Consider the following 27,919-nt stretch of genomic DNA (forward strand, 5'->3'; position numbering starts at 1 on the left):
TAGTTGAATTCTCTTCTCACTTCTCTTCTCTTGAATTCTCAGTTTTCTGGTTGAAAGTTTTTATGTTTTATTAACTAGTATTTTATATAGTTTTTAACATCATTTTTTTAACACTACTTTTGCATTGTGTTATTTGTGTTGTTTTTTACCTAACTACAACCTATTATAATATTCTTGTTTTCTCCCCCTCTCATTGATGTTTTTTCTTTTTTATACTTTACTAAAAATAGATTTGAATTAATTTTGTTTTTACAAAAGTCAACTCTATTCTAGGTTGGTACTTTTAGCTGAACATAATTTATTATTGTTTATATTAAACTATAATATTAGCTATCATTATGTATCAGCATAGTATCTGTTTAGATGCTTTATAAATTTGCTTTTTCTTTTATTTTTTTTTTAATGAAAACTCTATTCATGTATTTTATACATTAATAACCTTAATTATGATATGTTTGATTTAAATAAAGAGTTGGATTAAATGAGATTAAGTAAGCTTTTTTTTTAAACTTAGTTACTATGTAATCATAAGTGTTTCAAACTTCAAAAAAGTTGCGTAGGAAATAAAATTTTGATTGAACAAAAAATTTTCATAATGGTAAATTAAAAAATCCAAAAATATGAGTTTATTATTTTTCATTACATATATATATATATATATATATATATATATATATATATATATATATATATATATATATATATATATATATATATATATATATATATATATATAATATTGCAATAAGAAAATAAAGTTGAAAAACTTTGTTTTCTCATTGCAAGTTTGTTAATGGATTTGAGAATGATAGGGAATTGTAGAAATACAGTAAATTATGTTAGAGGGTAAGTTATCATAGTTTAGCAAAATTGAGAGTTTATACAGTATCTTTTATATGTTAAGCAATTTAACTTATCTATTATATCAAGGGAAACCATTGATTTTTTAATTATAATAATATATAATTTTTAAATATTAAAGTTTCAAAGATTTTTTATTTATATTAATTATATGATTTTTAAAATATCAATCTTGTAAAAGATATACACTTTTTTTTATTCATAACTATATTGTAAAAGTATAGAGTTTGATATATTTAAAAAAAAATTTAAATAAATTATTTATTGATGTTGTCTGTATCTCATTAACCATAACAGTGGGATATGCAAACATTGAATTAAACCTATCCTATTAGTTTGAATACAGATAGAGTTTGTTAAAAGGAAAGCATACAACATATGCAGACAGTTTTAATGAACAAAATCATATTCTTCACTTGTTTTGAAATTATTTTAAAAATATGTTTTTTTGAAGTTGGAAACTTTTTAACATTTAATTAAATTTTGTTTAAGAAATCCTCCACCAACTGTCCGCAATCCAACTCTTTGGAGTAATATATTCATCAAGTTTATTGCACGGTAAGTATTTGTAATAACCTTATATATTTAATTTTTATAATCTTTTAAAAAAAAATTTCATAAAGAATTATATTAAGCAGTTATATTATTAAGAGCTGTTACAAAAGATTTTGAAATTCGACCAGATGCTGCATTGCTTTTAAGTGACGAATTTTTTTTAAAATGTGTCGATCAGTTATATTTATCAAAGGTAGCAACTTTATTTATATATAAATAAAAGTTATTAAATGCAATATTATATATATTATACAAAAAAGTATTAAATGTATAATTTAATTGTGTATAATATTGCTTACAATTTAGTGTCGCATGGAGTTAATGTCTCTTATCCATATAATAACAAAACAATTCAAAGTTACGGGTATTCCACTTAATGCAAGAACTTTGCAAGCAAGGTAAAATTTAAATTGTCAAATATATTTATTGTTTAAAAAATATTGTTATGTTGCAAGACTGTTTCAACGTGTATTTTGTTGCATGCATAAGATTCAACATTGAGAATTTTAAAAATAATGCAAGGTTCAAGTTTCTCCATTACTAATACTAAAAGTGGAGATTTCTTTTTTATAAAGATACTTTAGATACACTTAAAAAGTTCACCTGTGTCATGTGACGCACCTTTCTCATGTGAAATATGTATGTTGTGTGATATGTAGTGCATTTAACATTAGCAATGCAGTAATTGAGATCTTGATAATACCAGATTCAGTAGTACTACCAAACTTGGTAGTTTTATCAGACTCGGTTGTACAAAGATGTAAGTTTCAAGGACATCAGAACACAATATTTTGGTATTCTAATATTCAATTTGAAATCTGTGTTGCAAATAATTTGTACAATTTTTTCTGCATTGTATTTTCAAAATTAATTGGTTTATCATATTTTTCTCTTCAAAGTAAAGTATATTTTTCTCTTTAAAGTAAATTATATTTTTCTCTTCAAAGTAAAGTGTATTTTTCTCTTTAAAGTAAATTATATTTTTTTCTTCAAAGTAAAGTATATTTTTCTCTTCAAAGTAATGTATATTTTTCTCTTCAAAGTAAAGTATATTTTTCTCCAGAGTAAAGTATATTTTTCTCTTCAAAGTATATTTTTCTCTTCAAAGTGTATTTTCATAGTATTAAGTAGGAAAATAAGTTTCAATACAGGTTAATTAAAAATTTCTAAGAAAGCAGTATTAAATGAACTATTAGCATAAATGTGTTAATAGTTTGATTCTATAATTATGTTTTAAACATATAACTACTTTTGTATGTATGTTATAATTATGCAGTATTTGTATGATTATACAGCATTGTTATAATTATGCAGATTGTTTTAATTATGCAGCATTGTTATAATTATGCAGCATTGTTATAATTATGTATTATATTTAAGTTCAAAAGCAAAATTATTTTTCTTATGTTTCTGATATTTCTTATTGAACAAAAAGAAAAGGATAAAAATATAAGAATTTCTTTGTTTTTGTTCATTTATGTTATTCTTTTTTGTTGTTGTTGCTCATTTATTTTTTTTTATTTTATAAAAAATAAAATTACTTTATATGTGTAGTTTTTGAATTAAAAAAACATGAAAAATATACTTTGAAATTAGTTATTCCACTAAATTTATTTTGGTCAAAACAAAATCAAAAAATATAATAATGTAAATAATGAAAAATTAATAAAACATTTTGAAATACAGCTGGTAACCATAGTTACAGCTAGTAGCTTTTACTACAGCTGGTAGAATAAAATATTATTTTATTGTAATATTTTCAACATTGCTTTTAACATGAATATAATATCCAAAAAATGTATTATATTATCCATAAAAAATTGTATTTCGATGTAAAAATATCAAAACACCACATGAAAAAAGTACAAAAAAATAATTTCAATTATGTTGTTTAAATGATAATTACTTTTTTATTATTATTCAGCAGTTGTATTTTTTTTTTTTTTTAATTCAACATTAGTGTTTTGTTTTTTTTGTTGTTTTTTTCAACATTTAACTTTTCCTTAAAACCCCTGTTTTTAAGGAAAAGTGTAAGTTTTTTTAAAAAAAAAAAAAATTTGAAATTAATATTATTAAAGTTAATAAGAATTTTAAATACATAAAATATGCTGTTAACAGCCTTGAAGCTTAAAAGTTTTTTTTCCTTTAAAATTTTCTTATTATTTAATGTATAACAATAATTAATATCAAAGAGTATTATTTGGCCCAACATCTGGCTGATATTTGTGTAGTAATCAAGTTAATAGGGCTTCCATCCTTACTAATAGTGGATTACCTTCTGGTTGTGTTATATTTATTATTTTAGCAAACCTTTTAATACAAGATTACAATTAATATGTAAAACAATTTTAATCAAGAGTTATAGTTTTTTTTAAATTTGTGTGTGTTTTAACACAAGAAATATATAAAAGAAAATATAAATATAAAAATATATATGAAAATTAAAGAGATATATGTCATTTTAAAAATATAAATACATAGTTTAAATTTTTTATAGAATGGAAAATGCTAGAAAGAATCGACAATATTTAGAAGTAGATGATCTGGCATCTCTTCCCAAATTAACAAATGTAATTTATATATATATACAAATATTTGTTTGTTTTTAAAAAAAAATATATATTTTTACTTTTATTTTATTTTGTTGATTCAACTTATTTTTATAACTTTAAACATGTTTTATCCTATTTTAAACATGTTTTATCCTATTTTAAACATGTTTTTTTCCTATTTTAAACATGTTTTATCCTATTTTAAAGATGTTTTATCCTATTTTAAACACGTTTTATCCTATTTTAAACATGTTTTTTCCTATTTTATAATGTCTCTTGTTTTGAGATGTTAAATTTTTTTAATGCAAGAAATTTTTACTCTTTAGGAAATTATTTTATCATATATACAAGAAAGGTTTGCTGCAGACCATATTTATACATACATTGGAGATATTTTAATTGCTGTAAATCCTTTGAAAGATATTCCAATATATGGTCCTGGAGCATCACTCTTATACCAAAATGGTCAAAAAGACAGTTTACCTCCACATATATTTATGGTTGCTTGTTCAGCTTACCAGTCTTTAATACATAAGCATATAGATCAAGTAATTCCCAATTATTTTTGCATGTTTATTAGTTTAACAGAATAAATGAACCTGTGATAGAACAAGCTATTTTATAACAAAAACACTCTACTCTAAATAAATCACATTCTGCTTGCTGTGGTTTTCATCAATGTTTAACATCAAACAACTATGTTTTAATATTTTTTTAAATATATTTTCCATTACAAATTGTAGTTACTTGATTACATTTAAAAAAATTTAGTGTTGCGTTATAAGTGGAGAGAGTGGAAGTGGTAAAACAGTTTCTGCCAACTTTCTTATTCAACAACTTGCTTGGATTGGAAAAGTTGGAGGTGCTAAAGATAAGATTAACCATAGTCTTGTTAAAAAGATTTTACAGGTAAAATTTATACTGTGCCATTATATGAAATACTATTTAATAAAAAGACTTTTAAAATTGTTTTTTTTATGTTTGTTTTTTTATTCTTAGATTAATCCACTTATGGAAGCATTTGCAAATGCCCAAACTGTAATTAATCATAACTCTTCAAGATTTGGGAAATTTCTGGAGTTACATTTTACCCACAGTGGTGCTTTGGTTGGAGCTCAACTGTCAGAATATTTGCTTGAGAAGTCAAGAGTTGTATCACAACCACGTGGTGAACGCAATTTTCATATGTTGTATTATGTAATTGCAGGCTTAGATTATCATAACAAACTTGATAAGTTTGAACTAAATACATTAAACAAACACAGGTTTAATTTTGTTATGATTATTATTTTTAAATATAATTTTAATTTTTAAATAATGTTTTATTTTGCATTTAAATTTGTTTTTTATTTTTCAATCTGTTTGTTTTTTAAGGTTCTAACATAAAAAAGTTTAATTAGTTTAAGTAAAAAAAAAGAGAATTTAGGGAAAGGAGGGGGAGTTGAAGAGTGGATAAAAGGTGGTCAAAATTTATTAAGCAGTAATTGAAAACAAAAGCTAATTAACTAGTTAAAGGAAAGGAGTACAAATTTGCAGCACATGTTATTATATATCATCATCATTGTTTTAGCACCATTGTTTTGTCCTTGGGTTGCATAATCTTATTTCTCCATTAAGCAACATTAAAATTGTTCAAATTAATAACATTAAAATTGTTCAAATTAACAACATTAAGAGCACCTTATAAACAACTACTTATAATTAATTTTCTTGTGAAAGTGTATAAATAATAGAATTTCTTTAAACTCCTAAACCACAAACCTATTTTAAAAATATTTAAAATATTTTTTTAAATTTGAAACCATGCATTCATAAAAAAGATAAAAAATAAGTTTTTTTGTTTGGTCTCTTTTTGTTTCGTCTGTTAAGTAATTTCAGTAAAAACAGCCATAACCGTGTGGCCAGTAAATGGTATTACAGGTAAAAAATAAAAAAGTTTGAACAGCTTGATTCATTTTTCATTTAAACATCATTTTTTATTTAATTTTACAAAATTGCAATGTAAATGGAAAGAAATGGTTTCTGAATTTAGATATTTAAACACAGATGAGTTATCACTATCAGAATATTCTTGCACATCTGAAATGCAAGATAAGTTCATACAACTTCAGCAATCCCTTGAAGTTCTCGGATTTACAGCTGAGGTAAATATATTTATTTTTACTCTCACTGTGTGTGTGTATATGTATATATATATATATTTATATATATATATATATATATATATATATATATATATATATATATATATATATATATATAATTAGTAAAAAACACTTATCTGACTTTTATCTTCGACTTGAAGTTTCACCATTGCTGGATCATCAGGAAGAGTTACTAAATCTCAAAAAAAATTCGATTTATAGAAAAAAATATTTTACAGGAAGTTATGAATTATTATAAAAAATTTTTAATTACTATATTTTTTTGTTAACGGGAAGTTACTTCAAGTCGAAGATAAAAGTTAGATAAGTGTTTTTTACTAATTAATTATTGCTCTGTTCTTTAAGAACATTGAGCACTCTATTTGTAAAATACACTAACATAATTTACATATATATATATATATATATATATATATATATATATATATATATATATATATATATATATAATTGATTTTTTGACAAGATTAAATAAAAATAACTACAAGATTTTTACTACTAAAAGTTTCATGCGTTTAGCAATCATCAGGTAAAAAATACATTGTTTTTTTCGTTAAAAAATATACTCAATAAACATCGTGGCGTTCAAAAACAATTATAAAACTATAACTATTTGCGAGCGTGGTTTGGTTTTTTAATCTTTGGGCTTTTGGTTGTCAAGCAAGAACTTGTTTTCGTGACGGCACTTAGAAATATTTTCCGTTTTTTTATATAATAATTTTTGCGTACCTTTGTATGATATTATGCAAAGTTTTTCATGAAGGCAAAGCAAGCATTTTTTTGTTACGTTGCTGTAGGTGGGGACTTGTTTAATTATTGACCAAGTTAATTTTGGTGTTATTTTTAAGTTTTCTTTTATCTGCCATATATACTTTGAAAGAGTGGTTAAATTTTTCATCTTTTTATTTGTGAATGATCGTTTGTGGTTAGCCCATCTTTTCTTCCATTCACCTTCTGCAAGGCCAATATATACTTTTTCTGGGGTGTTAGGGGGGAATACTATACATTTATAAATAACATTAGAGGCTCTACATTTTCCTATTATAGGGGCAATTTTCTTTCTTTATGCAATAGCAGGGTGGGTATTCTTTTGGTCTTTCGGAACTAATTTTCTTGTTGTGGCTTTTTATTATACTTTCGATTTTTTTGGTGCAGCTGTAACTCAATTTGATGGTGTTTCGATTGAATAGTTTACTTAGGGGGTGGGATGTTGGAAAGTGTTTGTCGATTAAGTTCAGGAAGAAATGTCCGACATTAGTAGAGACGCTTTTACTGTAAGGGGGGTTAAACCATATTATATTTCTTTTTCTTGTCTTTTTTTCTCTTTTTTGGGGGTTATACTTTAAATTAAAATTAGTGAAGCCATTTCTTCTTAGTTCATCTTCATATTCTGGTATAGATAAATTAAATGTTTTTTCATTCAAGGAATTTTGTGATAATCTGTTGTTGATAGAGATGGGGATTTGCTTTATTATTTGCGGAGGGTGGTTGGAATCAGAATGGATGTAATGTATATATATATAAATTAGAACTGTATTAAGTTTAAACCAATGGAAAAATACCACTGATGCAATCAAATTGGTATTTTTCAAAAAACTAAATGATATTCATTTAGTTTTTTGAAAGGTTGGTAAGAGCTTTTTTTTAAGTTAAAGGATACATCTAAGAAGTTGACTGCGGGTAGGTTTGTTTGGATCTCTATTTTAAAACCGATCGTTTTTATAAATCTAATTATGTTTTTTCGTATTCTATCAATTTGTGATCCAGTTTTTTTACGAAGTATCATCAGACCATCGTCACGATATAGTCCAATGTCTTCTTTATTTATTATTTTAGATAGTGAGTCTAATATATATAGGCCCACCAGTTCACAAACTGCTCCGTCAAAGCAACTCATTGTGACATCAAAGCAGTTGTGTGCTAAGTTTTTCCTCCATGTTTCGTTTTTAAAAAGTAGCAAGGACTTTCTGCAATGTTTAATGACTCTGATGTTCTCTTCGCTAATACTTGTGTGTTTTTTTGCAAATAGTATTGCATTACTTAGTATTTCTGATGTAATAGTGGGGTAAATATCGACAATGTCAAATTTAATAAAAACGCAATGTTGTTTATCTGGTATATTTTCAAACCATTTGATTGCATCAGTGGTATTTTTCCATTGGTTTAAACTTAATACAGTTCTAATTTATATATATATATATATATATATATATATATATATATATATATATATATGTTTGTGTGTGTGTGTATATATATATATATATATATATATATATATATATATATATATATATATATATATATATATATATATATATATATATAAATAAATTAGAACTGTATTAAGTTTAAACCAATGGAAAAATACCACTGATGCAATCAGTGGTATTTTTCCATTGGTTATATATATATATATATATATATATATATATATATATATATATATATATATATATATATATATATATATATATATATATGTATATATATATATATATGTATATATATTTATGTGTGTGTGTATGTGTATATATATATATGTATATATGTATATATATGTATATATATATATATATGTATATATATATATATGTATATATATGTGTGTGTGTGTATATATATATATATGTATATATATATGTATATATATTTGTATATATATATATATATGTATATATATATATATATATGTATATATGTGTGTGTGTGTGTGTATATAAAACTTTTTATTTAGTAAATGGTTTTTTTTTAAGATTGTTGTTAGTATCATTTTTATAAAAATGATACTAACAACATGCATTTGAGAGTATTTTTAGACTTTTCAAAAATCATATTTGATAAGTGAACATATCAATTTTTTGACAAAATCCTCTGGAAAAAAATAATGGGGCACATAACCTAAATAATTTACTAAGAAGACTTATGGAGAATTAATATTTTGTGTGACCACTTTTAGCTTTTATAATAGTATTTGAACGTTTTAGCATAGATTCCACGTATTTTTTTGTAATATCAGAACTTATTTCATCCCAACCCTTTGTAACAGCAAATTCTAATTTTTCCTTTCACTTGAATTGACGATTATCTAATTGTTTATCTAAAATTGACCATAACTTTTTGATGGGATTTATATCTGGACTTTGTTTTGAATCATTGTCATGTTGAAATATAAAATTTCAACCTAATCTCAAATTACGTGCTGATAAAGTCAAAATATTATTCAAAGTATCAATGTACATATCCAAGTTCATTGTATTTTTGATAAATTCAAGATTTCCAGCACCACTCCATGACATACAGTCCCAAACCATTATATAACCACTTCCGTGTTTTACCGTTCCTTGCATGCAACTTAAACGGTAAGCTTCACCAGTTTTTCTCCAAACATTTTGTTAACCATCAGAATGTACCAAATTAAATTTAGATTCATCCGACCACGGTATTTTTTTCCAAAATGAAATTGGCTTATTAACATGAGTTTTAGTAAATATTAATTGTTTTTTCTTATGTTGCTGTGTCAAAAATGGTTTTATGCATGGTGTGTAGCAATTTTGGATTGTCTTATCAGTTATTTTGGTTCCTGTATTATTTTCAATATATTCTGCAACTTTTCTGGATGACTCGAATTTATTTTTCTTGAGTAATCTTACAATCAAGTGATCTTCTTTGACTGTAATCTTATGTTTGCGCTTTTCAAAATCTTTACAGTTGGGTGACTTTCAAACTTTTTTACAATGTTTGAAATGGTGGAATGAGATATCAGTCTCTTTTTTGATAGTTTTTTTTTTTAACCAAATCCAAAATTAATTTTCGTTGATTCTCATTCAAATATAGTTTTACTGGAGCCATGATTGCTAAAATATAGAATTTGCTCCTAAATATTTTGTAAAATAATTTTTTTAAGAAAAACTGTTTTCAGAAAATTATTACTATCTTATAAAACAAACTATAAATTAGAATTAAATAAGATATTTTTAATGAAAAACTTGTCCCATTAGATTTTTCCGCAAAACAAATACAGACACAAAATCAGACACATCTAATTTTAATGATTAAAAATATACAAATAAGTCAATTTTAATCTAAATTGTGTACACTCGTTGCATGTTTTACCTATTTAAGGCAGTCAATCAATGAACACTCTTTGCATGTTCTACCTATTTAAGTCAGTTGATAAATGTGCACACCACTAACTACTAAATAAATCAGTCAATAGAACTAAAATAAAATTGAACAGTAAAAACAGTAAAAAGCATTTTAAAATCTGAACAAACACATTCTGCTAAAAGAAAGACTAAAGTTAATTAAGTTTGTATTTGGTGGTAATTTAAAAACATAATTTTATATGCATTTAATGGCTTTAAGACAACATGGACTAAATAGGGAGAGTGTGAACTTGGGAGAATGACCGACTAAATAGAGAGAAAGTGCAAGTGTTCTCCCTTTTAGACAAGTGAGTAATCTTTTCATTTATCTTTCTTCTTTTTTAAAAAGTTGAAGTGCACAAAATTATTAGGGAATTTCGTCCTTAGATACATGTTATCTGTTGTATATGTATATATCTATATGTATATATATGTGTATATATATACATATATGTATGTATGCATATGTGTGTGTATATATATATATATATATATTTATATATATATATATATATATATATATATATGTATGTATACATATATATGTGTGCGTGTATATATGTATATATATATATATATATATATATATATATATATATATATATATATATATATATATATATATATATATATATATATTCAACCCGTAGATGTTGTCCGAAAGTTTTTTCCATATTTTGTTGACAAAAAGTAAAAATTAAAATGCAAGACCGGAATTATTTTTTTTTAATAATTGATAGACTACCTGCCCCAACCAAACCCTCAGTCCATGTAGCAACACTCCCTTGCGGGTCAGGCTAAAAGATAGTAGATGTAGCAGCACTCCCTTGCGGGTCAGACTATTTGTCAGTTGATGTAGCAGCACTCCCTTGCGAGTCAGGCTATTTGTCAGTCGATGTAGCAGCACTCCCTTGCGAGTCAGGCTATAAGATAGTCGATGTACCAACACTCCGCGCATGATTTACAGTAAAAATAAATAAAAATAAAAACATTTTATTAAAAAAATTAAAAATAAAAACATTTTATTAAAAAAATTAAAAATAAAAACATTTTATTAAAAAGAATAAAAATAAAAACATTGTTTATATTGTTAAAAACATTCAGAATGATTTTAAAACATTCTGGTCAATAAAATTTGTGTTTTTGTGGTTTTTTTAAAAAACAATTTATTTGAAATTAAATTAATGGTTTTTACTTTCGTCCAACACGCAAATGTTGGACGAAAGTCAAAAGTAATTAAAAGTGACGTATATGTCGGCGTAAGAATCACTTTTTTCTTTCCGCTCTTCCCAAAGACAACAAACTATAGATCTATATATATATATATATATATATATATATATATATATATATATATATATATATATATATATATATATATATATATATATATATATATGTAAAGGTATTTATTATTTTTTTTTATATTTAGGAAATTCAAAGTTTATACTGCATCATTGCTGGAATTATTCATATAGGGGATTTAGAGTTTATGGTTGATGACTTATTTTCTTATGAAGGGGAGAAAGCCAAAATTGTGAATTTTAAAACATTAGAAACAGGTAACAACAAAGAGCATATACACATAAAATAAATAGTTACACGTAATATAATTATTATAAATAAGTACTTGTAATATAAATAATTGTGAAATGATAAATTGTAGTTAAAGTATTATGAAGAAAATAAAACTTGAGAACAAAAATAAAAATTTTAATCTAAAAATAAGATTAATCCTATTTTTATGATTTCCTCTATTTAATCCTATTTTTATGATTTTCACTTATTTAATACTGTTTTTATGATTTCACATTATTTCATCCTATATTCATGATTTCTTCTATGTATGTTTTTGGTCAACTTAGTTACTACTTGTATTTATTTTATTATTATGATGTGACCTCTTGTCGAATCATTTTTAGCATATTTTAAAAACACTAATCAATTACATTCTATTCTTGAACAATACAAATTCACCTTACACAAGTTCATGTTTGTCACTGCAGATGTCATTGTACTTTATATTGATATTCCACATAACAAAGACATTGAAGCAGTTAAATTATTATCCTATTTTTATGTTTTCCCCTATTTAATCCTATTCAAGATTTAGCTCAAAAGCAGCTAACATTAAGCTAAGTAATAGTTCTTCTCGACTGAAACTTATGCCCCAAAATAACCTAACGTTTGAATATTAAATTTTCATTTTTTAAATTTAAACTCGTAACTAACCTTTAAATTACCTGCAAATATTAATAGTTTAAATAACTCTCATGCACACAGAGTTTCATTCAATTATAAAAAAGTTTGCTAAGTTCCAAGTAATTTAATGTGGAATCAAATTTTTTTTTGAATTTCATAAAATATTGAAAAAATTTAAACTGACTACTTAATACTAAAAGGAATTCTTTAATGAATTGTTTAATGAAATGCTACTGAAAAATGAAAGTGTTGTTTGTCTCTTTCTATTTCCCTCCATTAAGATGATGCTTGATGATTTTATTACAATTCAATATTAGAAAGAAAAAAATGTGCCAACAGTTAATAGTTTTAAGTTTATTTAAAAATAAGTTCATTGCAATGACTTCGCTTTGGCAAGAACAAGCTACAGTTGAAAGAGATAATGTTCTCAGTTACATTCAAAAATTTTAAATAATTTTGTATTTCTGATTTTAATGAGCAGAGATATAAAATAATTTTTTAAATCTGCTCATTAAAATTATTTTAAAAACTGCTGATGTTATTAATAGTGTTATTAACTCTTCTAATTAAAGTTGGAAGTTACTGGAAGAGAAAAGATGAAGATTGTAGAGCGAGATAACAATTGACAGACGACTTAAAGGATTGCAAATTATATGAATCAGGAAAGCAAGATGAAGGAAGCGAATTCCAAAGAACTGATGTTCGAGGAAAAAAACTAGACAAGTAAGAGTTTTTGGAGCACTTAGGAACAGCCACAGAAAAAAGATGAGACTTTGAATTGAATGACGAGTAATACGAGAATGAATTTTAGTAGATGACACAAAAGACACTATCTCTTTAGAGCAGTGTCCATTATAGTATTTGTAGAAAAGAGAAAGAGAGGCAACATTACGATAGATAGTGTCAAGCTCGATAAAGAGATACAACCTTAGCAGATGCAAATTTGAAACAGATTTGATATATGGTTTCCAAGAAAGATCGGAAGTACGAGTTAATCCTAGAAGATGAAGAGTGGATGACTCATCGAGTACATTACCGTTCATAAATATAGGAAGATCTAAATTATTGCAATAACGATTGGCTGAAAAAAGTAAGATCCTTTTCAAGCTCAAATGCCCCCCTCCAAGCAATCAGAGAGTGTTGGTTTCTTATCAAGACAAGAATAAATGGTAGTATCATCAGCAAACAATGCCACCTTAGATGTGAATATCTGGAAGATTGTTAATGTAAATTAAAAAGAGTATAGGGCCAAGGATAGAACCTTGAGGAACCCCTGAAGTTACAGAATAAGAAGAAGAGTACTATCCATTGAGGACAACTTTTATACTACGATTGGAAAGGAAGGATTCAATAATCTTAAAGATGTTGCCAGATACACCGTAAGAAGAAAGCTTATGAAGAAGACCAGCATGTCAAACTTTATCAAAAGCATGAAATGTCAAGAGCGATGGCTTTAACCTCTCCACTTTTATCTAATGTACGATAAAATCTATTGGTTATTACTGTTAGCAAATCAGCTGTAGAACAAGAAGATCAAAATCCATATTGGTGGTCAGAAAGTAAGTTATTAGATTCAAGATGAGAAACTAAGTGCTTGTTAATTAAAGATTCAAAAACCTTGCTTATGATAGGAAGAAGACTAATGTGATGGTAGTTAGATTATATTATCGATAAATCTTTCATTCATTTATTAAATTTGCAATTATTATATAATTTTATATAATGAAAATAATATATTAAACATTTTTAAAGTTACATAAAATTTAAATAGTTTTATGAAATTTTATTACGTGCATTTTCCAAGTTTATTGTAAAAACTTGTTCTTCAAAACTCTGATTTTTTTTCAACCCGTCAAACATGATTGGCAAGTCAATTTGGGAGGTCAAAATAGCAATTTTAGTCATTTCAGGTGGACGTTGACTGTTGACCTGCCATTATTTTTCATGCTCTATATATGTATAATACTTATCTTTAGATAAAACACACACACACATAAATGAGAGCATATATGATAAATTATACAGCAACAAGAATAAATACAATAATGCTGATATAAAAGTTAAATAGAATCAGGGCATGAAAAAAATTTATTTCCTGATTTTGTTAAATTGATTTTATATAAAAGGTTTCTTATCATAATGAAAGAATTATCAAGTTCAGATATATTATGTACTATATCATTATACCATACCACACCATGTTATCATGTACTATATCAGGCTTTATATTGACTGTAAATAATTAACAAGTTAAACTAACAATCTGTCAATAATGTAAACAAACAAAACGATAAGTTTTGTTTGTTTACATTATTGACAGATTGTTAAAAAACTGCGTATCTATGCAGAAACTAATAGTCTGTATCAATAAATAAGTTAGAACTAGAGTTTTTGAAAAACTGGTTTTTGAAAAACAGCTTTTTACTGTTTTTGAATTTTTAAAAGCTGTTAGCAGCTGTTTTACTGTTTTTAAATTTGGAAAATTTTTTTTATTTGTAAATCAGTACTCATAAGCACTTAATACGCAAGAGGAGGTGTTTAGAAATTTTCAGAAATTTTTCCCACCAACTAGATCTGCCCAAAATTTGAATAAAGTTTATTGAGTTAGCGTCTCTTTTTTTTTCAATGGCTCAAGCATTATTGGTGTTGTGTTTCAAAAAGTTTTTACATCAGGATGAAGTTCAATTTCTTTTTTAAGTAGAGCCTTGACTTTTGTTTGAAAAACTTTATTTCAAACACTTGACAGTTTGATGTATTTTATCAACTTGCGTGAGATCATTAGTAGTCATTATTTATCTTTACACTCATTATTTATAACTTTAAAATTAGTTTGGCCCCTGTGAAAATGGTAATAATGAAAAAATCATTTTCATTATTACCATTATCACAGGTACCAAACTAATTTTGAAGTTACAAATAATGAGTGTGAAGATAATAATGACTACTTATGAACTCATGCAAGTTGATAAAATACGAAAATGACAATAACAAAAATGATTCTTTGCAAAAAGAATCATTTTCGTCATTGTCGCAGTCAATACTTAAATCTTCAATATCATGTTTTTTCTTATAAATTGTGTCACATACTTCAAGATGTATTCCATTATTAAGACAAAATTGACCAATAGCATCTAAATTTTGAATATACTTTTTGTTTACAGTGCTACATCCTGTGTAGATGTAACCAAATCTTTTTTCATAGATATTCCAAAAACACTTAGATTTTGCTTCATAATTTTTAACCATACCAAGCACACTGCATGAACCCAAAATTCAAATTAATCCTGTTTTATAAATAATATTGTCAGTTTTATTATGAATATTAACAAAATATCTTCGTCCTCAAAAAGTAGTAACATCGATAGTCTAACTAACAAAAATAGTAACATCATCGATAGTCTAACTGCTAAACTTTCGTTTATTGTCTACCTTTAATTTTATGATCTCGATTCTTTTTTTTTTTTTGCTTTTTATCAAAATTACATCACCTTCATTAGGAGAGTTCGAATACATGTCGAGCATAGATAAATTATTTAAATTAATCTTAAACACATCAGACTAGCAAATATATTTGTTTTTGGTTATGACTCAAATTGAAATGCCAACCGTAGCCAAATCAGAGACAATATTTAAAAGGTTCTTTTGCACAAAGATTTGTCTTTTGCCAATATTTTTTGTATCTTCTCACTTGCTCTCTCATCTGTAAACATAACTGATACTGTTGTCTTAACTAAATAAATTCTGCTGGGTTTTTTTTTCGTTTTGTTGTGTATCTCCAGACTGACATTACTAAGAATATAAATGGAAAATAAGGATATTAAGTAGCCGTTTCACCCATTGTTAAAAAAAAAGTTTAAAACTGGTAACTATGCAATTATTTTTAAGTTAATGTAAATAAGAAAGTGGTGCTAGAAACCCTATTTATAACTTAAGAAGCTCTTATGAAAATTTTAGTGCTAGATCAGGCCATGAAAATAATAAACTCCCTAATACTAGTGTGCTTAGTTTTTTTATTAAAAAAATGTTTTTTCTATTAAACTAAAGTTCAAAAACTATTAAATTGTTATTAAAAAAATCAAATCATCTTTAAAATTGTTTTAACAAACATGCTGTTATTTTTTATTTGAAACCAAGCACTGCTATATGAAATGAAGTAGTTCTTGTTTAAAACTTTTATCTGGAAATGTTTGAATCAAAAAATTTGAGCATTTTCAGGTTTGAATGAATCTTTATGCTGTTAAAACTCATTATAATATTGAAGTTAAATTTAATCAAACGTTTTGACAAACGTATAGAAAAAGTTTTTATTTTTGTTGCTTCAATTTTATTATAAAAATTTGAAAAAAGTAAAAACATTTAAAAACAGCTGTTGGCTGTTTTTGATTTTTTTTTAAAAAAAAACAGGTGATTTACTTTTACTGTTGAAAAGTCTTCAAAAACCCAATTGAGAAAATTTTTATAAAACAAGTTATCTATATAGACAGGTATATTAATATAATCCAATAGCTAAAAGTTGTCAAACTGAAAACAATAGTGCCAGGAAAAGAAAAAGTGCAGTTCTAGCTACATCAAAAAACTAATATATTAAAAAAACATTTTTATATATTAAATTATGCCCAACCTTGCAATTCACAATAACCACACGTGGTTGTGCACAGTTATAATTACACATTTTTCATGTAATCTTAACAGTATTTATAAATAAAAAATGTATTGCTTTAATAATAAGCCAAAAAATTTAAATAAATAATATGTTTTTATTAGTTGCATCATTGCTTTGTGTTGAAAAAAATGATTTAAGTGAAGCTATGGTTACTTACAGCAGCGTTACAAGAGGTAATTATCAATATATATATATATATATATATATATATATATATATATATATATATATATATATATATATATATATATATATATATATATATATATATATATACTTATATATAGATATAGATATAGATATATATACTTATATATAGATATAGATATAGATATATTATTATAGGTTGTTGTTGTTTTTTTTACTATGATCTTTTAAACTTTTAGGAATTTTAAGTTAATTAGGATTTCTGCATTATACCTGGTGCCATCAGGCTTGCTAACACCCTGTTATATATATATATATACAACCCTCGGAATTAGGGTTGGCATTTGGCAATGCCGACCTAACTGCCGACCTGAAAGTGTTTGAGGTCGGCAAAAAATTGCCGACCTCGTTTCTATGTTTTACGGTTAGACCTTTGTATCAAATAATTTTTGCCGACCTGATGCCGACCTCTAAAAGATTGAGGTCGGCAAATTATTGCCGACCTCAATTTTCCTAATTCCAAGGGTTATATATATATATATATATATATATATATATATATATATATATATATATATATATATATATATATATATATATATATATATATATATATATTTTATATATATATATTTATATATATATTTATATATTTAATATATTTAAATATATATTTTAATATATATTTATATATATTGCTATATTTAATATATTTAATATATTTATATATATATATATATATATATATATATATATATATATATATATATATATATATATATATATATATATATATATATATATATATATATATATATATATGTTTGTTGGAATACCATCACTGTTAAATTTCTTATAATTTATAGAACCTATAATTTTTTAAATGTGATTGTTGTGAATTCTATAAATTTAGAACATGCAACAGATGTGTTATTATTTTACACTTTTTACACTGGGATGGTTTACAAACCTCTTAGTATTTTAGTATTTCATTATGCTGAACATGCTGATGTATATTAGATAACATAATGATGTATTAGATAAAAGTAAGGATTTCAGAGTGAAATGAAATTATATAAAGATTCAAATATATATGAAGAACACTTTAGTACGTCAAAATTAACTTTGAACCCAATTATGAATGCTTTAAGAAAATCAAGTATCTGCACAATAACTGCTGATTTTCTGAGAATGAGTGAATGAATGGCAAAATGTCTACTTATGAAGAGACAAAAACTGATTTTTTCTTTTTCATCATCTACTGCCAGTAGAAGATGAAAAAATAAAAATAGAAAATTATTTTGCAAGATCATTAGTAAACTTTCTTTTTATTTCATTATTTTCTGCCCATGTATTTTATTAATAATATTTATATCCTTATTTTATTAATAATCTTTATATCCTTATATCTTTTCATATCATATAAAATGTCCAAGTTTTTGTTTTTATATTTCAGATTAGGTCTAATGCATGTTTTGTGCAACAAAGATGCATTACAACTATATATATGTTTTCTTTAAATAATAAACCTTCTATTTTTCTGAATTAACTACTATGGTTAATTTTACAAAAATAATTACAATTGATTGAAACATAAATACAGAGGTCTTCTATTACATTTGGCTTTTCCAATTTGTGATTTAAATTGTTGTGTCTTAAAGTGAATAGTTTGTTTTCCTCATAACATTTTTCTAGGTTAAGTTTTAACAACAAAATTTTTGTTTATCCCACTTAAGAGCTTCGATGTTGCACACCATCTTATCCTAGTCAGATATATATACTGTATTTTTGTCAGCTAAGGCTTGTTACACTTTTTTTTTTTTTTTTTTTTGATTCTATCAATTTGTAACACATTCTTTATAAAAATTGTGTTGAGATTGAGACGATAAGTTTAGTTTTGATTATTTTCAATTAGGTTATTTGGTTTTCCATTACATAAAAAAATTACATAAAAACAGCTCTAAAATTAGTTGGTTTGCTGGTCTTTTTAAGTACAGAGTGACATTTTTTTTTATTTCATAGTACAATTTCACATTGATTTCTCTTTACAGAGAAGAAATAAATAATAAAAGTTATCTTTTTCAGAAAACTACATAACACAAAGCACAAAAATTTAGTTTGGCTTAAAAAACTCAACCAAATAAAATTTAGTTTGGATTAAAAAACTCAACCAAATAAAAAAAAAAAAGTGTATTGTTGAAACAAGTCTTTTATCTAGATAGTACCTAAAAGTTTAAAAAACAAAACTGATTGATAGCAAATAACACAAGATGCTTGGTAAAGTATTCCAAACTGTACATGCCCAAAATAAGGTGACTCTATGTCATCAACAAAATAAGGTGACTCTATGACATCAAGATATGCTGATGATATTACCATTTATTCTTGTCGTGATAAGAAACCAACACCCTCTGATTGCTTGGAAGAGGCATTTGAGCTTGAAAAGGATCTCACTTCTGCTACAGCATGGGGCTCACAGTGGCTGGTGAGAACTTCAATACAGATAAAACTCAATTTTTTTCAGCCAATCGTTATCGCAATAATTTAGATCTTCCTATATTTATGAACGGTGATGTACTCGATGAGTCATCTACTCTTCATTTTCTAGGATTAACTATTACTTTTAATCTTTCTTGGAAACCATATATCAAATCAGTTGCAAAATTAGCATCTGCTAAGGTTGCATCTCTTTATCGAGCTCGTCACTTTCTTACTTCGGATTCTATTCTCTATCTCTATAAATCTCAAATCCGGCCTTGTATGGAATACTTTTCCATATCTGGGGCGGATCTTCTAACAATGCCCTTTCTCTTTTAAACAAGGTGCAAAAACGCATTGTTAACATAGTTGCTCTTGCATTGTTAACATACCTGCTCTTGCAGCCAACCTCCAACCATTATCACATTGTCGTAATGTTGCTTCTCTTTCTCTTTTCTACAAATACTATAATGGGTACTACTCTAAAGAGCTAGCGTCTCTTGTGCCATCTGCTAAAATTCATTCTCGTGCTACTCGTCATTCAATTAAGTCTCATCCTTTTTCTGTGACTGTTCCTAAATGTTCCTAAAACGCTTATGCATCTAGTTTTTTACCTCGAACATCAGCTCTTTGGAATTTGCTTCCTTAATCTTGTTTTCCTGATTCATATAATTTGCAATCCTTTAAGTTGTCCGTCAATCGTTATCTTGCTCTACAATCTTCATCTTTTCTCTTCCAGTAACTTCCAACTTTAGTTAGTGGCTGCTTGCAGCCTTGTTGGAAGTGAGGATGTTTAAAAAATATATATATATGAAACAGCTCTGAAAAACAAATACCAAATATTGAACACCATCAAACACTAACATGATCAAAACTACCAAATATTGAACACCCTCAAACACTAACACGATCAGAAATACCAAATATTGAACAATTTAATACTTGATCCAAAATATAAAATTTGCAATTATTTTTTCTTTGACCTTGATTTTAATCTTTTAAAAGCATATTTCATAAATTTCGTTATTTTTATGTATTTGTTGTACTTAGTTATAAAGCTAAAGTTAATTTTGTTGAAATTTGTATGTACTTTTTTTACTTATTACTATAAAACCAATTGCTATTTATATAAACCAATAGTTATATAATAACCTAGGTCAAATATACATAAATAGTTATATAATAACCTAGGTTGGGGTCAAATATACATAAATATACAGAATAAGTGAGTGACAGAAAAAAGAAATTAATAACTATTAAAGGATGTTACTTTAAGATTTATTGAAATTTTTTATCTTTTTAAGGAAAATAAAAATCATTTTTTATTTTCAATTAAATTAATTTATGTCAACTATTTCATATAAAAGGTAACTATTTCATATAAAAGTCAACTATTTCATATAAAAGTCAACTATTTCATATAAAAGTCAACTATTTCATATAAAAGTCAACTATTTCATATAAAAGTCAACTATTTCATATAAAAGTCAACTATTTCATATAAAGGTCAACTATTTCATATAAAAGTCAACTATTTCATATAAAATTTTGAGAGGTTGAATATGTAATAAACTAAAAGTTATGATTTATTCTTTAATTATATATATGAAATTTATTCATTAAATCTTTGATTAGCTCATTTTTGTTCACTCTATTTGGTAATACATTTGTTTTTAATTTAAAAAAAAATGTTTTGAAGAAATAGTTCATATTTCAAAAATATTTCTACTTAAAAAACAGAAAAAAATCTTGGTTACTTATTTTACTTTATTTTACAAGATAATTATTTTTTTTATAAAAAGTTTTTAATTGTTTTATTTAATTTTCAACTAAATATAAAGTAGTTAAAGAACAATTACTAAAGCTATTTGATGAACAATTAAAAAACTTCTAAGACAATATTGGTTAAATGATACACTAAATAGATGAAAGAAAGTTTTTTAGTATCAGTTAAACAAGTAAAACAAACATCTTTTAATAATGATTTTAATAATAATTTTTAACAACACTTTTAACAAGTATCAATTAAAATATTAAAACAAGTATCACTTAAAACATTAAAACAAGTATCACTTAAAACATTAAAACAAGTATCACTTAAAACATTAAAACAAGTATCGCTTAAAACATTAAAACAAGTATCACTTAAAACATTAAAACAAATTTTAAAATCACTTTAGTATTATTGTTGCATACAATAATACTACAACAACAAAAGAAAACCTCTTGGTTTTTCAAATAAAAAGTTAACCTAGTTTATAGAACTACAAATACAAGTTTCAATCAAGTACAAATATGTATAAAGTTTTTGAATCAAATACAATACCAATACAAATATAAATACGCATAAATACTGCAACCCTGCAGATCACTAGTTATTTTCCCTAACTGACCCCTATTTTTTTGTCTTCCTGTTTGAAAAACTGATGCTATGTTTAGCCTTTAATTTTTATTTATCTGTAGGTGAAACAATAATAAGAAATAATACAGTTGAACAAGCGTTTGATTGTCGTGATGCAATGGCTAAGGTAATAAAAAATATGTGTTTTGGAAAATAATTTTGTGTGCATGTGAGAGACAAGTTTAGAAATATAATAAGATAAGTTTGAAAATGATAAGTTGTTTTAAGCTATTTATTTAGAAAACAACCTTAAGCAGATAAGCAATAAATTTTCACAGGGTTACAGATGAAACTCTTAACTTTTTACAGGGTTGCAGATTTAACTATGAATAGAGATACTTTTGACATTTATGTTAATCTTTCACCCATAAATAATAAATAAGGTTATAACCTTTTAGTACTTTTGGATTTTATAAGTGATTTGTATTGCTAGGATTATTGTTATAAAGACAGTATTATTTTATTATTAGTTTGAAATGAGATTTAAAATTGTTGTTACAGAGAGTAATATTGAGGTAATTGACATTTTTTATGTCACACTTTATAGAAATATCATTGCATTGAAATATTTCAACAATTTTTTTTTAAACTTAAGTCCATTATTCAATAAATAATTAACAAATAAGATTGGAAACAATTAACTGTTACTTCTGCTAACCCTGATACCTCCTCTATGGAAAATCCTACATTTTGTCAATTCAAAAACAGTACTAAGCTTTCAAAGGAGGTAAGGAAGTTGTAAACAGTTTATTTAAATCCCATAGCTAAATAATCGAGCAAATCAAACCCACAATTAAATCATGTAAGCTATGTAAATTGTGTTTAAAATATATATATTTTTTTTCTGTTGATTTTTCATTTATAAAACATAGGCACTATATGGGCGCTTAGTTAGTTGGATTGTGAAGAAAGTTAATGCTTTGCTGAGAGCAGAAGACAGGACAAAGTATATACTTTTTTTTTTTTTTTTGTGAAATTATGATATAAAATCTCATTACAAAGCGATATTATTTTTAATATATGTAATTGTATTTTTATTATTATTTTTAATATATGTATATATATTTTTATTATTATTTTTAATATATGTAATATATTTTTAATATAAAGCCATATTATTAAAAAGTTATAATTTAAACTTTAGTAGTTTATTTCACCTGAAAAAAAGATAAAACTAGAAAATAAAGCATACGCTACATTGTAATGCTAAAAATGAAACAACCGCAAATCGCAACAGTCTAACAGAATTTAGCAGTTATCAAATATTTTAATTGAATGAAATGGCAATTATTATATTTTATTAAAAACTTATTCAATATCTTCTTATAAATCAAATATAATCAATTGCTTTTAACTCTCTGATATATGAATTTGATGGTGTTAAAAACATAAAAACTTACTTAAAACACTTATAATTATTTTAAATCAAAACAAAAAAAAACTCTAATAACATATTTTAAAATATATTTTTATCATTATTTTTATTTTCAATTATTTAAAGTCTAATACAAAACATTGATATTGTTAAATAAATAATTCTTCAAAGTTTCCCCTTAATAAAGTTCAGTTTTTAATATTTATTTACGATGGGCAAACAGCTAACTTTAGTATATTTTTTAAAGGTTAATTTTTAAATTACCAAACACATTTTTATATTATTTTATTTTTTTAGTCTTATTATTTCCAGTCTTATTATTAAGGCTGGAAAAATAAAATAATATAAAAATTATTATTAATTTAGCTTCTTTTTTTTTCATTTAATCATATTTTTTTTCACTAAACTCACTTTTTCACAATCACTTGATTTTCATGCCTTGTACTCATATTTTTAATAATTTGTGAACTTGACTCAATCATAGATGTAGTGTACATCCTAAGCAATAAACTATGTAGTCTCCTTATTCCTGCTAATCAATCCCAAGTTAGTTAGAAAAGTAAGAAATCTCTTTTGTGATCATGTCAAATTTAATAACAAAGGAAACAAATCTCTATTGTGACCATGTCACTTAATAGATTAGCAGCCAACCTTTTGATACAAAAACTTTAGTCACAAAAACCATTTTATATACTATAAAATGGTTTTTCATTCAAAATATTTTTGAGGGCCCCTAAAATTGATTTAGCCTGGGCCCCCAAGTGTGTAAATCCAATCCTGCTTATATGCTTGCTTGTTTAAAGATAGCTGTAGTATAGAATCTTGAATGCAATGCAGACTATTGCAAATAACCTGCCTATGAAGCTTACTCACAGCGCTACTGTGTTAGTGAATGTTGAATAAGTATCATAAAATAGTTTATTGGTAGATAATATAGAAAAACAGGTAAGCTAGTTTAAAGTATAAATATCAAATACTAGATATTTTAAAGTAATAATATCAAATACCACCTTTAGACTAGTATAATGAATTTGACTAAATTAAAATAAATTAACAATTACATGAAGATATAATAAGATTACATAAAGATGCAGTTTTACATGAAGATATAGTAAAGCCCTGGGAGGAAATAAAAAACTAAATGAATGGTTATGCAGGTTACAATGGTTACACACAGACATGGAAAAGAATTTTTCTTTATTCAAGCACATGTTTACTGAACTTGAACTTAACTGAGTTTTTCAATTTTATAATTCATTTCAATTTGTTACAACATTTTTATTATAATACTAAACAGAGTAATGCAAGAATGAAAGTAACGATTGTGATGAGCTTTTAGTTCAGCAACTGGTACATGAATTAATGATGCTAAATGTCAACTTATATGTAATGTTGTCATATGCTTCAGAAATTTTATGATTTTTTTTTTTTTTGAAGGAGTATTAAAAAAGTTAATCATTTCTTTCTTAAAATTTTAACAATTAAGTGGCTTAATTAAACATAGTTTCAAAGTTATTTATAAACCACATAATTTAAGCTTGTAGTTTTTCTTCTTCATGAAACCACATTTTAGAGTGAAAGCTTATTTGATTTTATATTAAATATTTTTCTATAGAACTTTAAGCTGACTTTATTTTTCCCAATTGTTTCATTCTGTCATTTGTTCTGTCAATTGTTTCATTCTGTCATTTGTTTTATTTCAGGCCTTTGGAGCCGAGGTCTAAAAATTGGCTCCAGGCTCCAGCTCCATTAGAATTTTTGGCTCCAGCTCTAAAGCGGCTCAACAAAAAAAAAAATTTTTTAATGTTTTATGACAGTAACTTAAGTACTATTAATATTTTGTTAATCAATATCTTGATTCATCCTTAAAATAAAGTATCAGGTTTGAGTGAAGAACGAAGACCGCTTGATACAAACTGAAAAAATTAGAGTGACAACTCTGCAGGCTTTTTGTGTTCTTTTTGGGTATTCTTCAAATTCCTCAAAAGCTGTATTCACTTTTGAACGCCCCATCTCTTTCATTAACCTACAGTCATCCAAAAAATTTGTATTAAAAGTATTTTTATCAAAAAAATTTAAAAAGTGTGATCAAAATTAATTTTAGTCACACTTCTCCTTTTTTATTTTTATCAAACTCCTTTTCCAACTTATCCTCTTCTCCATCGGAATTAGATTCACTTAAAACTGAAAGAAGTATTAATTGGGTACAGAATTGCCTCCAGTACTGAATCCAAGAGTTTTACCTAATTGGCCTGTAAGCAACTGAAATCCTTTATCCGCAAATGTTTTCAACAAAACTCTGTTATTCATTACCATTTTAATAATTCCAATTTTAAAAGTTTTAGTACTAACTTGATTTATTGTTCAACTAGTGATAACAAAAGAATCTAAAGTATCTGTTTAGTTTTTTTAGTATTGAAATCTTGTGAATGTGATAAAATGGTTTTGAAAGGCCATAAGGCTCTGTGATAAAATGATTTTCTTTGGGCCATAAGGCTCATTTCAGATTCAACAATTTTATATTCTGATTGATGTGATTTTTCCAAATGCTGTTTCATATAGTAAACTTTTGATTTTTTTATTTGCATGGCGCATGAAATCACTTTATTATTTATCTTTTCTGTAATCTTATATGTAACCAGTTTTGTAGTTTTATCAATTGAAAAATACTTATCTAGAAACCTCTCAGGATCCTTTGAGTTTGAAACTATTTTTATAAAAAACAATGAAAATAAAGTAAATGACAAATTCTAAAGATAAGAGAAATAATTAAAAAGATATAAGCAAAAATCATATCAATAATATAAAAAAAAACGTTTAAAAATCTTTTTCTATTTTATTTGTAACTCACATGTTTAAATCTATTTTTAAAATGTTTCAACTAATTAAAAATTAAGGATTGTCCATAAAGTATGTACATAAAGAATAAAGTATGTACATAAAGTACGCTCAAATTTAAAAAAAATATCGTAAAATGTTAAGTAAGTAGGTTCAAAGGGTAGGTACTTTTAGGGAAGTGGAGGGTACTCAAAAAAGTGTAAAGCAAAACGCAGGGGGGGGGGGGAATTGAAAAAAAAGGTTAAATAATTTATGGATGACCCCTTAACTAATCATTGACATTGTTAAGAAGTATTGTTTTAAAGTAACTTACCATACTCTATAATAAGAACCATATGACATATTACAAAAAATAATTGGATAAAAATTAAATTCTGTGAAAAAAATTTTATTTTTTTTTTTGTTTTTCTTATAAACCATATGAAAAAATGCATTATTTAGAAATTATAAATATTTTAATGAGCATAATTGTTTAAATTCTTTAAAAAAATCTCATTATATAAAAGAAAATCTATATGGAAATTTGATATTTCAAAATATCAAAAGGGTGGAGCTGGTTGCGGAGTCAGCTCTGGCAGAAAATATTTTAGCTCCGGCTCAGCTCCATGTAAAATCACCAGTCCCGGATAGCTCCGGCTCCAGTTCCGAGCCGCTCCAAAGCCCTGTTTTATTCTGTCATTTGTTTCATTCTGTCATTTGTTTTATTCTGTCATTTGTTTCATTCTGTCATTTGTTTTATTCTGTCATTTGTTTCATTTTGTGAAATCTTCTTTTTAGTACTGTTAACACTAAAATTGGTATACTTGACATTTTTGGTTTTGAAAACTTTGCACAAAACTCATTTGAACAGTTATGCATCAATATTGCCAATGAACAGCTGCAATTTTATTTTAATGAGCATATATTTGTTTGGGAACAGGAAGAGTACAAATCAGAAGGTTTAAAAAGTTTTGACATTGAGTTCATCAATAACAAACCAATATTGGATTTATTTTTGCAGGTTATTGAATTTCCATTTTTTATTGCTTGCCTTTTAATTTAGTTTTAAAATATTTGGTTTTTTTATAATTTTCTTTTTTTATAGGTCATTTTATAAATTGTTTTTATAGAAACCTGTAGGTGTCTTAGCCTTACTAGACGAAGAAAGTCGTTTTCCAAAAGCATCTGACCTTACATTAGTGGGTAAGCTGTGTTTGTTTGGCTGTGGTTTAAGTAATAACATCAGTGTTATTGCTTTTAGATTAGATCTAAAAATCAACTATAATTACATATACGTATGTGTTTAGAACTAAAATATTTTTTTCTTTGTTTATAGAAGTTACATATGATTTTTTTGCTTAGAAAAATTTCAAGACAACATTTCATCTGAGTATATGATTTTATCAAAAGAAACAAATACTTTTTTCACAATCAAACATTTTGCTGATAAGGTTTATGTAATTTTTTGTTATATGTTTTATTTTTTCATTTCATTATTGTCTTTAGTATATAATCAATCATTTGTTTTTAGTATATAATCAATCATTTGTTTTTA

At 25.2% G+C, this 27,919-nt stretch overlaps 1 protein-coding gene across 18 annotated transcripts in view; it reads left to right on the top strand.

Annotated features, from left to right (window-relative positions):
• The window catches only part of LOC101236961 (myosin-IIIb), a 79,248-nt gene that overhangs the window by 29,464 nt on the left and 21,865 nt on the right, over nucleotides 1-27,919 (top strand). For 9 of the 18 annotated variants that reach the window (XM_065798966.1, XM_065798969.1, XM_065798974.1 and 6 more), the window contains 15 exons: nucleotides 1,354-1,419; nucleotides 1,513-1,609; nucleotides 1,723-1,814; nucleotides 3,914-3,986; nucleotides 4,295-4,516; nucleotides 4,740-4,877; nucleotides 4,968-5,233; nucleotides 6,001-6,112; nucleotides 11,714-11,843; nucleotides 17,248-17,319; nucleotides 22,235-22,299; nucleotides 23,045-23,118; nucleotides 27,163-27,385; nucleotides 27,495-27,567; nucleotides 27,727-27,815. In XM_065798966.1, coding sequence (XP_065655038.1) covers nucleotides 1,354-1,419; nucleotides 1,513-1,609; nucleotides 1,723-1,814; nucleotides 3,914-3,986; nucleotides 4,295-4,516; nucleotides 4,740-4,877; nucleotides 4,968-5,233; nucleotides 6,001-6,112; nucleotides 11,714-11,843; nucleotides 17,248-17,319; nucleotides 22,235-22,299; nucleotides 23,045-23,118; nucleotides 27,163-27,385; nucleotides 27,495-27,567; nucleotides 27,727-27,815 — 1,792 coding nt within the window. Of the gene's footprint in view, nucleotides 1-493; nucleotides 599-765; nucleotides 847-1,353; nucleotides 1,420-1,499; nucleotides 1,610-1,722; nucleotides 1,815-3,913; nucleotides 3,987-4,294; nucleotides 4,517-4,739; nucleotides 4,878-4,967; nucleotides 5,234-6,000; nucleotides 6,113-11,713; nucleotides 11,844-17,247; nucleotides 17,320-22,234; nucleotides 22,300-23,044; nucleotides 23,119-27,162; nucleotides 27,386-27,494; nucleotides 27,568-27,726; nucleotides 27,816-27,919 lie in introns of those variants that run through there. The other 9 variants (XM_065798971.1, XM_065798981.1, XM_065798982.1 and 6 more) reach the window with 5 other exon arrangements.

This window comes from Hydra vulgaris, chromosome 06 (assembly GCF_038396675.1).
Source record: "Hydra vulgaris chromosome 06, alternate assembly HydraT2T_AEP".
Classification (NCBI taxonomy): Eukaryota; Metazoa; Cnidaria; class Hydrozoa; order Anthoathecata; family Hydridae; genus Hydra; species Hydra vulgaris.